This window comes from Pararge aegeria, chromosome 19, assembly GCF_905163445.1.
Source record: "Pararge aegeria chromosome 19, ilParAegt1.1, whole genome shotgun sequence".
Lineage (NCBI taxonomy): Eukaryota > Metazoa > Arthropoda > Insecta > Lepidoptera > Nymphalidae > Pararge > Pararge aegeria.
In genome coordinates, this window is record NC_053198.1 from 9581402 (window position 1) to 9600162 (window position 18761).

At 40.9% G+C, this 18761-nt stretch overlaps 1 protein-coding gene across 1 annotated transcript in view; it reads left to right on the plus strand.

The window, feature by feature from the left end:
* LOC120631903 overlaps positions 1 to 17078 on the plus strand; it is a 36820-nt gene extending 19742 nt beyond the window's left edge. Inside the window, exon 2 of the mRNA XM_039901579.1 lies at positions 16313 to 17078. Within this exon, the coding sequence (XP_039757513.1) occupies positions 16313 to 17038 (726 nt within the window). The 3' untranslated portion in view covers positions 17039 to 17078. The remainder of the gene's footprint in view (positions 1 to 16312) is intronic.
* The last annotated feature ends 1683 nt before the right edge of the window (positions 17079 to 18761 follow it).

Here is an 18761-nt window from a genome sequence, read left to right on the forward strand (position 1 = left end):
ATAATTTCTTTTAAATCGAAATAAAAAGATTCAGTTACTATTCAAATTCAAATATTGTGGATTAAAAATAAAAGGGAATGAAATCTTTTTTTAGTTATAATTTTAACGATTCAGCTACAAGTAGTTAAAGTAACTTTTGAAATAATATGTGTCAGAACGCCTTTAATGTAGGGTATAGGATCCCATGGCGATGTCTTCAAAATAAACAGCTACACTGGCATCAAAAAAAGTTTTACTAGAAAGTACAACGAAATTATTTTTAAGTTAACTTTTTTCTTTCAAACTCTATGAGTTTAATCCTAGTAAAAGCTAGAGTAGGGAAAAAAATATTATCTTGGTTGGTAATAGTTCCTGATTTCTTTGCCCCATGATCTAGGCAGTTTTGTATTTGGAAGCATTTGCAGTTCCGAGTTACGGAATCATATGCAACGATCAATGTAAATCATATGCAACAACTATGCATATGATTTATATTGATTTATATGATTTCATGAACCGCAATTGTTTTCAAAACTGTGTAAAGACCTTGAAAAGATTTTTAATAAATCAATATTCAATATTCAAAATAATTAATAACGTAATTTTAACTTTAATAAATTCCGAACCTCATGTTTATTATAGGAAACTAAAAGTAAAACTTTCCATTTCAGTTTTTCCCTATTAACTTTCAGAGTTTCTTTTTAAACTAATTTTACAAACTACTTTTTATATTTGGAAAGTCAAGAAAGTCTAGCTTTTTACCCGTATTGATTAAAGAAAAGAGTGTTCAGAAAATTCCTAAAAAGAAAATAGCTAGCAAGCTTATAATCAAATTCTCGCACGAAAGACAATTCGCTGGCTTAGAGCATGCGGCGACGTCATTCCTGCTAAGCTCGTGAAAAACTGTCTCGCAAAGACGAAGGAGTAGGTAGAGACCGGTATAAGTTTGCGCGGGAAAATTCATTCCCGCGCTTTGTAACGAGTTTTCTTGAGGGGGGTTGGGTATATAAGAACGTCGCCGCCCTCTAGCGCTCACTACCTAATGTAATTGGGAGCGGAGAGGAGCTCAGTCCTGTAGGCTTTGGTTCGTGGGCGCACGTCTGTGAGATTACGAATTCATTGTCATTACACTTTCATGCCGTACGAGTGTGTACCTACTGCGATATATTATGTTGCTGCTATTGACTTTAGCGCTATCACTTCTGCAGATCTTGTAGTTAACTAATAAGCTATGATGGTCTAGCTATTAAAACTATAACTTTAAGGATAAGGTACAAATGCTGATCAGTTTCTTTATAATCTGGCTTCCAAACAGTTGGTAGAGTCACTACAAAAAAAGACACTTGACGTTTCACAACTATGATTTTAAATTTTTAATACACAGGAGTAGTACTTTGGCTGTAGCTACTTATTTAACTTTATTAAAACAGAAAGGTCTTGTATTCAAATTCAAATTATTGAATAATTTTGACGCTTGTTAGTGTAAGAGCGTGTGTTTGTAAGAGCGTGTGTTTGTAAGTGCGTGTGTTTGTAAGAGCTAAAAACTTCTTTAAAAAACAGTTTATAACATACTGGCTGTCCCGGCGAACTTCGTACCGCGGATCATTATTTTTTTTTATGAATGTTATACTTTAATACTTAATATCCTATTCCGGTCTAAGAGAAATCCAAAAAAACAAATATCATAATAATGATATATATATATATATAAATTACTTTTGGGTAAACTATCATAAATAGGGGTAAAAGTATACAAACCAAGCTCGTGATATATAGGTAACTGCTTAACTTTTCTGTTAACTACCAAAGGCAAAAATACGAATAATTTGTTATTGTTAGGGTTTATGGAAATGATGTAAGGAGTTGATGATAATGTTTAGTTCCTTGGACCATTTAACTACCAAATATATATATGTACCTACCAATACCTAAATACTAGGTTCTAATACGTCTATATTTTACTGTAATAAATGCAACTAACAACTGTTGTATAAAATGTACTGTGCATGGAAATATATTTATGACAATATGCTATGATTCAAATGTACATAATAATAATCTTGTTAAGACAGTTTTCAGTTTTCCGAAGTTTGGCATTCAAAGAAATCATTCCTTAAGACACCGATTGTAGTTTTGCGTAAGAATAAAAATATAAATCACAAAGCAAAGCGCTAACTCGGAATGTTGCAAGCGATATCGTTTCTTATCACCGCTTATCACCTTCAAGGTGACGGTCCGATGTAACTCCAACGATTGCCGTATCACCCGGACCGCAATTATGAACATACGTCTATTACAAAAGTACCTACTAAAGTATTACGAGTATATTAATAAGTTATCTTACTAAGTTTGCTTAGCCTATTAAGGTCCCACAGCTGGGCACATTCCTCTTCTCTTATAAAGAGCATAAACCTACTACGATGCTTTATGATTGGTATAAGATGGTTGGTGGGGTTTAACTATGATTACATGTGATAATTCCCATGCATTCTTAATGCCCGACCCGTGAATCGAACCCTGGCACCTCTTGATACGTAGAAACTTTTTAACCACTAACCAACGAGGCACTGAATCTCCCTAATTCATTAATAAACGACCGTTTTACAGATTTATATAGGAATGTATTTATTTATCTATGACTTGCTATGTACAAAAGTGAGACTGAAAAGCGTTGTAGAATCCAAGCACTATATATTTATCGACTATGACCGACGAAGGTTTAACCAACAAGCCAATACGCTTATAACGATGTGCGAAACTTTTACAACTACATAGTTACGTACAACAATAAGTACCTAATTAATATCTCACATACATATTAGTTATCTAGCGATAATAATTATTAATTATAATCATTACTTCGGTGAAATGCAATCTATTAGAATCTCTGAAAATTAAACAAAGCTAAACAAATTATCGAAAATATTGACATTGATTATTGAAACTCGAATGTATCGGCGATAAGTTTTCGCAAAAGGCGGGAAACGCGGCAATTATGTAGATACTCGTACGTATATGTTATATCGAAGGCCACGTGCTCGGTTGACGTTAACAAAGTTTCCCGATGCGGAGAAAACTTTGTGACATGTGAGTGGTAGACACTTACAATATGTGCCCCTCCTAGCGACCCCGCACCTCCCCGCCCGCCCCCGCCGCCCTCGCCGCATCCGCCGCCGTGACTCAGCGGCGCCCTCGCGCGACGTCGCACCGTCTGCCCCCATAGAAAATTTATACCCACCCTCTTCCCAAGAATATTAGAATTCCACCCGTCTAAACTCGACTTTATCGCTCGGAGATACAATTCATTTTCCCCCGTCGCCGTGCCAAAAGACAAAGGAGCGCTGGCAATTTTGCCGAAAACAAACCCTAACTCCAGAGGGATATAGTTTGTAATTTATGAGACGAGGTGACTCACGTGCTGCGAATCGCCACGTTGACATCGCAGAGTTCGGACGCCAGTTGGGCTGTCAAATAAACCTCTTTTTTCCAAGAGCAAACCTAAGAGCTAGTAGGTACATAAAAGTATATACCTAGTCTAGGTATAACATTAACAAACACTTTCTACAGAAATGTAGCATTTGCAAAGTCTCCTTTAACTGATACGAAAATACAGAAATCAGTTAAGTGTCTGCATTCAATTTCATTAGCGTTCCGTATCTCTAAAGCATCGTCAGCAGCGTTGGTCGACTTTGAATTTTCTCCTTTATTTCTCTCTGGCACGATGTTTCGCGTCTCGAGAGCGTGTGCTCTCTCATCTCCTTAATTCGTCCTTCGCCGCAGCCCCCTGCTCCCATCCAGAGCCGCTGCGGGGGAGGGTGCTCACTCTCTTGTTAAGCGGAGTTGCCCCCCTTATTTATGCCTGGCGCGTGGAGGCGGCGGGCGGTTGCCGGGCCGGGGGCGCTCTATCGACGTCGGGTCGTATCTATGTACTGGTGAATTAAGAGCGAGTCGGCTTTCATTTTACTTTAAAGCTTCCACGCTCGTGTGCTTGCCTTTCAGACGAATGACTCTGCCAGCGCAAACTTCGACTCTATCCCCCGGCTATACGGTCGGAAACTCCCTCGTCATATTATTCGCCTTCAGTGTTTTATAACTTCAGAGTGGGCGAGGCGGTGGTGGGTGGGTTTTTGTGAGTAGAGAAGGACTTTTTTTGACGTACGTTTTTTATGTTTTATTCGTTTAGGGTTCGCTAAGATAACGATGTCATACTGAGGGTGAAAAGTACGCTTAGAGGAGCAGGTTCTGAAAACTGCATATGCAGCTGAAACAGTGCAGAGACATGAATTAGTACTAATCGTCTTAACAATCAAGAACTTCAGAGTCCGCACCCTGCTGTGATTAGAAATGTTAGCCTCTAAAATTAATCAATGAACAAATGTAAGTTGTAACTAGGCAACTTATTTGGAAGTAGGCGAGGGAAAACTATTTTCTAAAGTTTGTTCGCAAGAACGGGTGGAGTGGGCGGCTAAGTGTACGCACAACGTCTTCAGAGAAAGTGAAATTTAGCACAAGTTCGGAGAAATACAACTCTACGCGGCTCCCCCTCCGGCCCCGTGAGGAGTCATCTTCGAGGGGTGGCAGTCGGCAAACCCGGCTTATAACAATTAAGTTTATTTGCTCGCGCGTTTTCCACTTTGCCTTAGTAGCGCTACATGATTTTCCAGAGAGACTTTTAATATTAATACACCATGTACCCTTTATAAGCAGTTTACGAAAACTTGAATCCACCTTGTAGTGCCTATGTTTTCTTTTAAGATTTTTTTTAATATTCATCGAATTTTAATTAGGAATCGAATCGGAAATTCGTATCTCTAGGTAGTAGACGTTAGTAGGGTCTTTGTATCACACGTGAAAAATCAGAAGTGGCATTACCCCGTAATGGTTGAACGACCTTTGTTAAGGTGTCGCTTTCGGGCAGGTTATTTAGTGCGGCAGGGTGGAGGGAGGGCGGCGGCGGCAGCGGGGGCGGGCGGGAGCTCGGCGGCCGGGACACCCGGGTCGCCGGGCAACGCAACTGGGTCACACCGGGCCATCCACCACCCACCAATTATGTACACGCTCGTTACCGGACACGCGTTTTTCAATCACATCCATATTTAATTGGGCATCACAGCCGGAAAATATGTACCGCCCTGTTTTACCCGGAACTCTATTTAAATTGCTATGTCACCGTTCAAAGGCAATGTGCACCATCGCAAATAGTGCACAGCGCCAATTGGATGTTTATATAATCGATAAGTTTATTCGATAGCGTAACTCTATGTGGGTGTCCACAGTTAATAACTGTTTACTGCATCTACCTGCGTTTTGGAGTTTCGTAGAAAGTAGTTTGGAAGCGCGAAGCGGGAAAGTTTGGAGCGGCTAAGTAGTTTAAGTGCGTCGTCTTGCGGAACTCCTTACAAGACAGAAACTGTGCCCTAACTTGTTGCATGGATGCACCAAGGGGGTGCGGGGTGGTGCGGGCGCGGTGCGGGTCGCGGGGGCCGTCTTCATAGTGAATGGGCGCGAGATGTCGAGGCCGGCCGCGTATGGAGATGCCGCCATTGATAACCGTGACCTCGCCCTTATCGCGGACGCCTGCCGATGACTCCCACATAGATTACCCTTTACGCCTACATGCCCCATGTGTTTACTATTTTGTAGGCACTAGTAAATACCTGAAACTTGTAAAGTAATTTAGCCAAAATGCTTTTGCACTGCGTAATTATATAGAAGCTAATATTGTAAAGTAATGAGTATTAATAGGTTTGTTAGTATCACAGCTCGTCCTCTATCTCTCTATCTAGCTGAGGGTTTTAAAGTTAGGTAAAACTACATAAGTCCGACTTCTGCGTGATTAACTCTGTCTTTATGTTGATTTAGCGGGTTTTGAGTTCGATGGGTAAAACTACATTATTCCAATTACAGCTTAATCACCTCTGTCACATAATCATGAGTGAAAAGATCTGACAGTTGCTAACTGCGCTGGCGACCTGTCACTTCAACACAAAAGCATGCAAGTTGTCAACGTGTTGAAAAAGTTAAAGAATCTGATCAGTTTCGGAATAGAACGTAAACAATAGTGAGATTGGTATCACAAAGCGATTGATAGTTACGGAAGTGTCGCTGATAAGAGAATTGGGGGCGGCTCATATCAAGTGCAACCTTGACACTGGAGCTAATGTCGCCGGGTCGATGCCGGAACTCACAAAACCATCTCAAACAATAATAGTGTCGGGGCGATGAATGAACACATTAGAGAGCGGAGCGGCGCGGGCGGCGGCGAGTCATTACGCGCCCCCATTAATCACTGCAACAATCGGCCGATATCTCGCTATTTACAAACGCGGGAGCACGTGTTCGCCGCTCGTACTACGCGGAGTGTATTGACCCATTTAGATAGCTCGACCTTCGCGCGGCCATTGTGAGCGAAAAACATAAAAATAAGTTTTATTGCGGCGTCGTTATGCGTATCGCTGCGAGAGCCCGTCACGCCCGCCTCCCGACAGCTGATCGCTACGTGACATTTTTATTTTATTCGCTCTCTTCCGGGGATTCTCCGAGGTACGTGCCATGGCTGTGACGTCATTATCCCGCTGATTTATCGCCTCCAAAGCGCACGATGCGAAGTTCATCCTGCGGTTTGAAGATTTATGCACCTACGCACTCTTACAATGTCAGTGCTAACCGCTAACTACTCGCGAGCACCTTGAACCAGTCCCGTTGCCGTTTGTCGCACGGCGCTTGTAATCTCGATTATTGCTTTCCGGCTACTTAATTAAATGGCAACAGCCGAGCTTTATCGTTCGCTTAAGTGAATGCGGTGGCTAAAGATAGACCAGTCAGTGCATGCAGTTAACATTCGTTCTGCGAACCTATATGCCCAAGATAGAACGGTTGTTTCTTGTTTCAGTGAAAGCATGGTGTAAAGTGAAAAAAAAAAAATTTATACCAAGGAAATAAAATATTTTTTATACCAGGTAAAAAAAAACTAATTTACGTTGTTCTACCCCTTGAAGAGCATAAGTGCATAGCTCGCACAACCTGCATTTCAGCAGCGTGAAGAGTAGATATATTATGTTTGCCGTGCTAATAAAAAGGTGACTTTGTCATTTTGCTACTGCATTAGCAGAAGTTGCCTGACCAACGTATCTTATTAGTTTTTTGTGAACCGGAAATCTAAAGCCCGTCCGTTCTATTGAGATAAAGCATGTGTCTCTACTCTTAGTAGAAAACATTGGATATATGCCTTATGTTTATAACTAGTAAATCAGTAGATTCAGTAGGTAGCCTTTGCGTAAGTTTTTATGTACACTAACGTAGCATCAACGTTATCGTTGCTGTCCATTTATGTTAAAATGACAGGTCGCAACACTAATACTACATAGGTATTTTTTTTTAGATTCTACATTTACTTACTTGCACTGGGTTTTAGACCAGTAAGCACTAAGCAGAAAGATGATATGGCAAAATAGGAAGAACCCTTCATTAATACGGATTAAAAAAAAATAACCTTTGGAGAAGGCACTGCATTTACGCATATGTGAAGTGCACGCTACGATCTACATGTACCTGTCTGTATGGAATACACACAATGTACTTTCCTAGTTAAGTTTAGTTTGAAACGTTTAGTCAACGAATGCATCCTTGAGTGTAGTGATAGTGATGCAAAGCTTCCGCTGATCCTGTAACTATGGAGTGCAATGGTTTTCTCTTTCACCCTTTACCTAGCTTGAACCTACTTCTAGCTATTGTGACTAATATAGTCTAGACTCTAACATAGGAGCGTAAAAACCTAGGAAGATTACCTAAGTAAGAAACCTATAGGTACTCTTTACTAAACTATTGCACTGATTTATTAACTCGTGTACATTAGATATATAGTTTTTTATTCTCATTAAATATTATTAAAATGTACATAAGATCTTGATAATATATGACGGAAAATGTAATGGTAAACACTTTCAAACAAAAAATGTTATCGATATGGACTCTGGTTTGGACATACTAATTATATGGCCTTATGTTATTAAAAAATTAGTTGACTTTTAAAGTCTGCTAAAGAGAGTTTAAATTGTATAAGTGACTATTTCAATTATAATAAAACGATACCTTAGAATGCTTCCAACTGAAAGCTTCTAAGATATTACCTTATAACACACTTGTAACATTCTACGGAATAATAACGTTATACTTATATAGCTTTCGTCAAAATTATATCTTCTTCTTTAATAAGTGTTATCTGAAGTCCGGCAATATCTGACGACTGGACATTTAACGGTCGGCTGGCGCAGTGGGCAGCGACCCTGCTTTCTGAGTCCAAGGCCGTAGGTTCTATCCCCACAGCTGGAAAATGTTTAGTATGCCAATGATTTCTCCAAAAAGATATTATATATATCTTCGCGATTTGTACTTTAACTGAAGCCATTGCAGTAGCCTGAGCCGTAAGGCAGTCCCGTTTTGTTTCTCACTTACATTAATGACTTACCAAAATGTGTATCAGAAAGTAGTTCTATCAAAATCAAAGTAAAATATTTATTTATTTAAATAGACACTTTCGACGTGCACGTACACATTTCTACGTGCTGATATATATGTATATTCGTAACCTTTAATGTAGAGCTACGCGAGATCCAAACTCGAGTACTCTTAGGTCATATTTGAACATGATATAACACTACTTATGCTAGAAAAAAGAAAGAAGAAATTCTAAGTGATAGATGGCAATGCAAGTATAAATATATGCATCGAAAGGGAAAATGGTAGTTTTTGCACGGTTAGATGACGCACGGTTCCCCGAACGCGGACGGAGCGCCAGTATGGGAGGAATGTCGGTCCGCCACTCATGGCCTTGCTGCCCGATCGGGTGTTTGCTCTTACATATCATTATATTTTGTCTTTGGAACAGCTCAGTCAGTTCTTGAATCCCAAACTTCACGATAATGTTGTGATTCATATCGATAGTTACAGCAGTTATATTAAACACACACTCCTAATCGGTCCCTCCGCGAAATAACTTCGTAACGGAACGCTAAATCATTTAGCAGCACGTCTTTTTTGGTAGGGTGGTAACTAACCACGGCCGAAGCCTCCCACAAAACAAAAAAATAACCTTCTAAGTTTGTACTTCAAAATATCGATGTAGCGGCAACATTTAACGAATTAAAGGAACTACTGAAGTCGGTTGTAATGCCAAATGGCGTTGATTACGATACATTACAACTGTATGCCTGTAACCCTGTAATATCTCTTTGCGGATAGGCCATTTTAAGCTCTCCATTGTTCTGTACCAATTGATCTCGTGTTAATTGCTGTCATTCTCAAGCGGCGTATCTAGGTCCCTTACTACTGAGGTCAGTAAGGGGATCTTTCTCCCCCCCACACCTCTCAGCACTTACCACACGATTGCTCTGTCGCTCTGTCTAGACTTCTGGATCGGAGTTCTTTATGACTACTCGATGATCTAGTAAGCCTACACGAAAATAATATCAATCATGATATTATTTTCGTGTAGGCTTCTTAAAGCTAAGGAAGCCGTCATTTAATACGGCATAGCCCTTATATATCCCTGGTCTATAAAGTCTATAAACATAATAAAAAGAATTTCTCCCCAACAGGTTAGCCCGCTACCATCTTAGACTACGACGTCACTTACCAGGAGTATTGCAGTCCAAAAGCTAACTTGTAGTGGAATCAAAAAAAAAGAAAAAAAAGAGGCGATATCACAGACAGTTTCTTTATCATCAATAATCTATGACAGTCAACTGCTGAACTAAAGCGATCTCCGTTTGCCTAGAATCACCACGATGGGTAGACAGGTGGTTAATCGCAGAAGATGGTAGTATTTGACGGCCAATTGGCGCAGTGGATAGCGACCCTCCTTTCTGAGTCTGAGGTTAGATTCCCACAACTGGAAAATACTTGTGTGATGAATATGAATGCTTCTCAACGTCTGGGTGGTTTATCTGTATATTATAAGTCTTTTTGTTTATTACATTCATAAAAATATTCATTAGCTATCTTAGTACCCATAACACAAGCTACGCTTACTTTGGTGCTTGATGGCGATGTGTGTATTGTCGTTGTATATTTATTGTTATTTATAAATATACTACTATTATTATTACTAACGTAGAGAACGCTGACGCTGTACAAAACGCGGGAAGACGAGTTTGCCGACAACAGAATTTGAATTAAGAACTGTCGCCACCACACGTCTTATATGTGTCTATATATTTAAAAAAGCAACGGTTATAATGGCAATGCCTCACCCCTACTATTGTAAACGTCCGTGCACTTGTCACGCGGTTTATCATCCTTCCATCTTTCTTACGCATAAATGAAAACACAATAAACGCATAGTGCCACGTCTCGTACGGAGCTTCATAATTCGTAAACAATGCGTTTCGGGATTTCCCTCCCTTTTTATGCGGGAACACATTCCTGAGGGATTCCTTTTGTTTGCGTTTAAACGGCCTTGTTCATTTTTTCACTGTCACCTTCGAGTTATTTAACGGATTGCTTAACAACGTCGTTCACGCATAGCTTTAGTCTATACAAAAAAACTGCCCACTTATCGATATAATTGATGTTTGGTTTTAGAATAGGGTTGCGCTACAATTATTATCCACTTCTGGCGCTTGAAAAAATATTAAGGCTACTTTATGTGCTAGTAGAATATTTTTCTAAAAAAAAAAAACTACAAAATATGAGAAGTAATATCTATTATTTTAATTTAATTTTAATGATTACAAATAATTATATCAAGTCACCTCTAACTAATATTAAGAAAAACAATAGAAATTATTTGGATTTGTTATTTATAAATAAATATACTACGACAGTACACACATCGCCATCTAGTCCACAGTAAGCGTAACTTGTGTTATGGGTACTAAGATGAGTGATGAACATTTTTATGAATAATAAAAATAAATAGGACTAAGAATATACAGATAAACACCTTGACACTGAAAAACATTTATCTCACAAACATTTTCCAATTGTGGGTATCAAACACACAGCCTAGACTCAACAAAGAATGGTCACTGGCACTTCGCCAATCGGCCTTTTAATGAATTTATAATAGAATTGTTTTTTTTAATATTTGATAACAAAGCTCTGCTGAAACTGTTGCGTGAAGAGGTAGTTATCTTACCATTAGAGGTTATAACCATTCCTATTACTTGTAAATGACGATATGGTATTGTTTATATGGATTATTTACCAATACCCTATGACTTTTACTAGTATTTACTTATGTTATTACTTTAAAAATATTATATTGTAAATATACTATTTATATAAAGCTTTCAGAATTCAGAATCCTTCAATTTTAACAATTAATTGCATATTAAGTAAAGCCCATGTCTAACCGAGGGATTATTTACGACTGTATAGCAGTATAGCAGGCTTAGACCAAAATTATACGAAGACTTAAGTAATATCAGTTCAAAAATGATGATGTTTCTAAGAATTCATCAAAGTTCACACATAAGTTCCTCAAAAGTGCTTCTAATTCGATCTCATGTAATTTATACAATTATATCAAAGATGTTAATTCTAAAGAAAACAATATACATATTAATAATTATACCTAAATTCATTTCGTAAAGTTTATTCAAATATGTATATTCACCTACAAAACGCAAGCAAACTTGAAACTATAGTCTAATACAAAACGGGACAGTTGTATAAAAAGCTCCGAGAAGCCGAAGCTGCGCGGGCGCAGACCGAGAACAGGATGTGAGACTGGTCGGCGCACACCGGCCCGTTTGGCGTGTACGTATGAGCCGGTGCTCGCACACATGCACACGCGGCCTCGCTCGCCCGCCGCTCACGGAAATGTGCGTGCCAGAGACTGCCTTGGCGTTGGCTCATGCCGAATAAACCCCAATAGGTATAACTATACTCGTTAAGGAAACTTTGGCTCTAAGGTTTTCTGAGTAGGTGCATATATTATCCTTTTTTTCATACAAATAAATGTTGCAGCTGAAAAAAGTATTATTATATTGAATAAAATAAGTAGGGTCAGTTGACCAGTAACCGTATCGAATATTTTATGTCAAGTTAAGGAAAGTATTTGGTACCCAATAAAAACTATTATTTTATCGCATAATAGTACAATAGAAATAAAGAAAAAGACAGAATGTAGAAGGTAGTGAAGAAACTGCACTCTCGATTCATAGAAAAATATTTTTACTAAAATTTATGGAAATCAAATGTTAAAACGAATTAGTGTAAACAATCATAATCCGATCCACATCAATACCAATCAGCATAGTCATTATAACAATTGTTATGGCTTCCGAGAGACCAAACAATCAATAAATCTTCCCGCGCGTAAAGAATTTATAACGGTGCTCCACTCGGCTAGGGCTAATCTATAATCTTTAGCCACCTGTAAACAATCTCGTTCTCGATCAAGCCAGTGTTACCAGATAAGGGGTAAAATCTGTACTTCGACGATTTCTACTTATGTTAAAAGTTAAAAAACTACATTATTATCATATATTATTGGATAGATGATTAACTATTGGTTGAGTTGACTTTTTTAAACTTACTGTAAAATTTTACGAATAATAAAATGATGACTTTTGAAAACAGAAATTGGAAACTTTTTGATAAATTATAAATACAATAGGAATAGTTTTATTATCCAATTTATATGGATATTATAATCAGTGCTGTTCCATAAGTTCCAAAAGTTCCATAATATAAAAAAACTGCGGGGTAATGTGAACAACTAAATTAGGATATTTTAGTATTATTGGATCAACCGTTGAATGAAGGCACGTGTTCTATTGTACTTAAAAGGAATGTTAATCACAAATCGGTCGTTCAGAATTCGATAACACCTCTCCACGCTATCAAAAATTTATAAATGGACCACTAAAAACAATCAGGATCATTTGAACCTACCTAGTTTGAAGTTTCTACGCATAATTATTATCATCGCTTATCATCAAATTATTAAATAGAAGCTATAAAAGCGCTTTGTTTGGCGTATCTACGCCAACGTCGTTAAATTCTAGTTAGTTAATAATTAGAGTTATTTAATAAAGATAGTTTGTAGTATTAATAATATATTCTTTTAATTGACATATACAGTTAAGATATAACTCACACTGGCAAGATTGCTATTTATATTATAAGAAACAAATATAGGTAGTTACATTCGAAAAAAAATCATTTGTATACATAATCATAGGTATTTCAATGCTAAACACGAGCTTTTTGTGTTTTCTCTTATAGCCTAGCTTCACAATGCCGAGCTGTACACCCCACGCTATCAACCCCATTTTATAGTTGACTATAATATAACGCTCGTCGAAGCGTAGGTAGCTGGCTGTAGCGTTAGATAGAAGCGGACGGCCGCTACGCGATGTTATTATGTGCTGCGGCTGTGTGAACGTGCATGGGCACGAACGCACACAGCCACGGCACTCCCCGTCCCCCGTGATCCGTGCCCCTCGCCCGCGACCCGTTCTGCCCCTCGCACCGCGCCCCGCTGCCGCTCCGACCCGCACTCGTTCGACAACCGACATGGCTTAGCGCGTTGTGAGGCAATGCGGTGCCGCCATCTATTCGCTCTTTACAATGCCATAGAAAGTTCGTTCGACTCGCCCCGCCGCGCCGCCGATCGAACTTTTCCTACCTTCACTGACCGATAATTAGCACCGCTACTTTAACTTAACCCGTCCACTTCGAAGAAGAGTCGTTGCCAAAATGCAAAGTTATTTTTAGTGCTTATAATTTTCTAATTATAACTCTACATAGACAATGGGGCTATAAAATGCACGATTCCGTAGCTAGCGATAAAATAAACGTCAGACATTTCCAAGTTTCGAGCGGACAGAGCGAGCGACGCGTTGCGCATCAGAAAAAGAACTTTACGACAAGATTAGAAAGAGCGGGCGGTGTGGCAACCTCGCACGGCCACGTTCCAAGGCGCGATGCGGCAACGCCGCGAGTCAACGTCACATACTAAATTTATTTTCATGAGCGCCAGCGCTGGCGACGACACCGCTATATAATACAGCTGCCTATATACCTTCGGGACCGCATGATACTATAATGATATCACGCGGCATCGTCTATTTTTGGATCTCTCAAAACTGCACTGCACGGTTTTTAACGTAGCCGAAGCGAAGGGGTCGGTGAGTTGCGTTCGCGAGTGAACAATGGAACGCCCCGTTTTCCGCGGAGCGATAAAAGGGTGACGCAAAATGATTATTTGCAGCGTTGCGCTGAGTCAACCGTGCCAGTTGCCACTGCACGGTCGGCGCTGCCTCGATTCTCATTGCGTTATCTACTCCACCGCATTCAATGCAACGTCTTGAAATAACTCTGCTTAGCTGTGTATGTGCCTTTGAAATATATGCATAGGACATTTTTAATTTATATATCTTTATAAAACAGATCAATCTTGCAATGTGAATCATTAGGTTATACGCTATATTTTTACATAATATTGATACCTCGTAGCTTCGCACGCCATAGGTTTTAGTTTAAATTTAGGCTATATAAGAGAATTAGGTAGGTAGGTGAACAGATATGTAAAATGTGAAATAAAGGAAATAGGTTCTAATAGTAAACTACCTTATTACATAGACATAATAGGTACTTAAATAAAAAAATATACTACGACAATACACACATTGCCATCTAGCCCCAAAGTAAGCGTAGCTTGTGTCATGGGTACTAAGATGACTGATGAATATTTTTATGAATATAATACACATAAGTACGTATTATATACAGATAAACACCCATACACTGAAAAACATTCATGTTCATCACACAAACATCTTCAGTTGTGGGAATCGAACCCACGGCCTTGGACGCAGAAAGCAGGGTCGCTGCCCACTGCGCCAACTGGCTGTCACTTATGTTTTTTTTTTATATCAAAGAATCTACATCGAATGGTAACAGATGGGCAGAAATCCAAATAGTTCGAGATCCTTACTCGGTTCGACCATTATCAAAAGGGGAAGAAAAATGATATATTATAATGACATATTCCTGCGTATACAATCATTCGTTTTATTTTCTTTTTAACTTTAATCATTTTAAAGACTAGGTAGAGTTTTTGTAGTGTATGTACTCGCTGTGGTGAAAAAATGTAGGTCCAGTTAGATAACTATCGACTTTCGATAGTGGTTTGTTTATTTATACGTGCTTAAGCCCGCGAAGTGCGTACCTAAGGCGTGTGCCACCTAATTGTGGCGGCAGGTGTATGGGCATCTGCCCCCGGTGGACGTGGTCTCCATCTGTTTTTTAAAGGTCCCTTTTTTTACTTCCATCGAAGGTTCTGCGCTGCGAAATTATAATGCTCCGACTAGCCCACGTACTGAAGGAGCTATGTATAGCGTCCAATAGAAATGTCTGAAGACCGGGCGCAGTCAACTATATGTCTATACTTAAACCCAGTGCAGCTGCTACGATAGAGCAGCTTGTTTTTCCCGTTTAAAATAATAAGAACTTTAATTTCCACTTAAGAAACTATACCATTCTTTTAATTCAACTTCTATCGCTTCCAAAAGTTAATTGGTTGTCATTTTAATATTCGGAATCTGGGAGCTTCTCTGTGTAGAAAATTGTATGTATTGGCACTTTATTTTACCTAAGTAATGTTTATGTAAAAAAACTAAAGTAGGTACCTACCATAATAATTAAATGTTAGAAGGAATAGTCACTACCTCACATTTAAGTGGATTCAGACTAGCGACCTAAAGATTAATAAAACTATTCCCGGCGCCGCGCCGAGTAGAACTAGGACATCTTTGTTGATTTACTAATTTGCCTGTAGATCTTTTGTGAAGCGAATACTTTGTAGAGAAAGAATGCGGACGCCAGTTGTCCGGGTAAATCCCATAGTTGTATCACCGAACACGAACTCTCTACCTGGCCTTTCTGCAGGGGTTGCTCCCCGGGTGCATATTGAGCCCAAAAAAAGGGAAGGGTCGTTTCACAAAGCAGGCCCAGGTATCTGTACCGTAGCCTTATCACTGCTGCGAACGATCCATGCTCCTTTTAGGAGGGGACCATACTTTTAGTAACCTAACGGACTTTTTGTTTAGATCTTAAGGTTTTATTTGTTTTGTATATTTAAAATTTTTGTAATAAAGTCGGTTTCATACAACTGAATATAGTATATCTTAAAATAGTACTCATTCCCAATTATTTTTATAATTTGACCGAGAAAAAAACCGAAAAATTACGCGCTTAATTCCGCTGAAATTCTTCTTTTGGTAATATTCGTAGCCCCAAGCATGCTAAGGTGTAAGGTGTTGTGTAAGCAGGAGCCTTATGTATTTGCACTAGTCACAATGTCGCTGCTTGCTGTTTGCAGGGCTCGGGCGGCGGGTGCGGCGCCAAGCGGCGCGCCGGCTCCCCGTGCGAGGGCGGCGGCAAGGTCGCGCGCTGGGAGGATTCGATCGCGCGGCTGGAGGCCGTGGCCGCCGGCGCGGGCGGCGGCGAGTGCTGGCGCGAGGACGAGGAGCGGCGCGCGTGCCGGCGGCGCTGGTGCGGTGGCTGGTGCGGCGCGCACGACACCATCCGCGCCGAGAACGGCAAGTCGTACCTGGAGTTGGGCGGCGCGGCGGCGCGCGCCTGCTGCGACGGCCGCGCGGCCGGCCGCTGCGCATCGCGCCGCTGCTACCGCGAGCGGCGCCTGAAGATGATGAACCTGTGCGCGCTGAAGCTGGCGCGCTTCCGGCAGACGGCCGACCCGTCACTGCGCCGCTCCGTGCTGGTGTGCAACACGCTGCGCGGCATCGAGCGCGAAATGGAGCGCGAGAGCGCGGAGGAGCCGCCTGCGCCAGAGGCTGCGTGCGCGTCGGCGGCGCGCTGCGAGGCGCTGGCGCGCGACCCCGCGGCCGGCCGCGCCACGCCCTTCCCCGCGCCGCCGCCAGACCGCGACTCGGGCTACGGCGACGAGGAGCCGCGCGCCATCGACTGGGGCTCGGTGCTGAGCCTGTCGTCGCGGTCGGCGCTCGACCCCCCCGAGGACGCATGGCCCGACGACTGGGGCTGGAGCGAGGACAGCTTCGTGCGCCTGCTGGTGCCCACGAGTTAGTGGTTGCCGCGCGGGCAGGACGCGCCCGCGCCGCACTGAGCGCCAGCCGCCGCGCGCGCCGCGCCGCCGCCAGCTGAGCGAGGGCGGCGCGGCGCCGGCCGCCCGCGCGGCTCATCTAGTCGGCGCCACGCCGCCACGCAGTCACTAGTTAGTGTTATGTGATTATTAATGGGAAGGTGCTAGCTTCGGACGACACGCGGGACCCTTTCGCGACCCGAGTTATTTTTGATAGTTTTTTTTCCTTTGAGTGAACTCAGAAACTGGAGTGACTTTGCCGAAGACGTTATTATCGTTCGTATCGGGTGTTTGAAATTTTTGTTGAAATTATTGTGTAATTAATTAGATAAATGCTATATTTATTACGTTGAGAGAGGAGTGACGATTTGAAATTATTTCTGTCTTGATATTTTCTATTCTATCGGATGTATCTCTACGACGAAGCGTGACTTCAGGTGGGTTGTTGTTACGGTTCTGCCGTTCGTGGAAGTGTGATCTTTGTATATAAACTCTTAAGTAGTTGGGCTCTGTGCTCATTGTTCTGTTCAGTCTGTTTCGTTGCACATCCAAAGAGCGCACTGGCACGGATGAAGCCGGCGCAGGGTGGACATGTGCCGAGTGCGGCGCGCCGCACGCCGCACGCCGCAAAGAGCGCGCTAGTCGTGTTGTGGGCTGTGGGCTGCAGTTCCGAACTTACTGTCATTTGAACAAATTGTAATTAAATACGTAGTATGTACTTAAATTAACCAACGAACTTTCATTAGTTCCGCATCCACTGCTCCCGGGCGGCACTGTAATTTGGGTGTCAATTATACAGCCTTATCAACAGTTCTTACGAAAGTCTCGCGACTTAGCATCTTCTGTTGAAAAATTGGAATTTGTCAAACCTGATTGAACATTATTGTGATTGTACTTAAGACATCTTAATTGGAATTGTGAATGTATCGAAATCTGTCCGAGAATCCGCTGGCCCCCTGGTGAACCTTCTCTTTTATCTATGTACCAATTAAGAACAATAAATAATTTAAGGATCAAACGTATACTAATAAAAAATGACCACTGAATAATTTCTTACGGTATTTACTACTAACAGTTAAATGCAGTTCCTAATATGTAATGATTTTAATATAAGTGAAAAATAACAATTAATTTGCAGTATTTACTTAATTCTAGTTTTGTACTGAGTTCACGGGGGGGCCATTGGGTACGATCGAGGGAATCCTCCAGTAGTGACATCTAATAGAGAATAGGAAGAAGTGCGTTAGAAATGCAATGAGATTTGAGACATCGAAGATACTGAATTAAATTATATTACAATTATATACAACCCGGCCTTCCTAAGAGAGGTCTGGTCAATGTGATTCTATGCCATACAATTCCATGAACCAAGATGGTGAGACAGCGTTGATGGCGTTGTAATGACAGGTCCTCTCATTAGAGATGTTGGGTTGATTGCAACTTGCGTGAAATGCGGCTTATTGTAACTGCGTGTCATCGGGTAAAATGGCATTTAAAATTCACGGGCGTAATGAAATAATTTTCATAACGAGCTCTTTCTCCTTTCATATTTGAAAATTATTTATTTATATACGCGCATTTTCATAAGACGTTAACTCTGTCGACGCACCATATGCGGGGAATCTTCACTGATGTGACGAAACAGTGAAGTTAGCCAATAGCCGATGAACAAATCCAGTATATTGGGGTTCTCCGTTAACTCAGATGA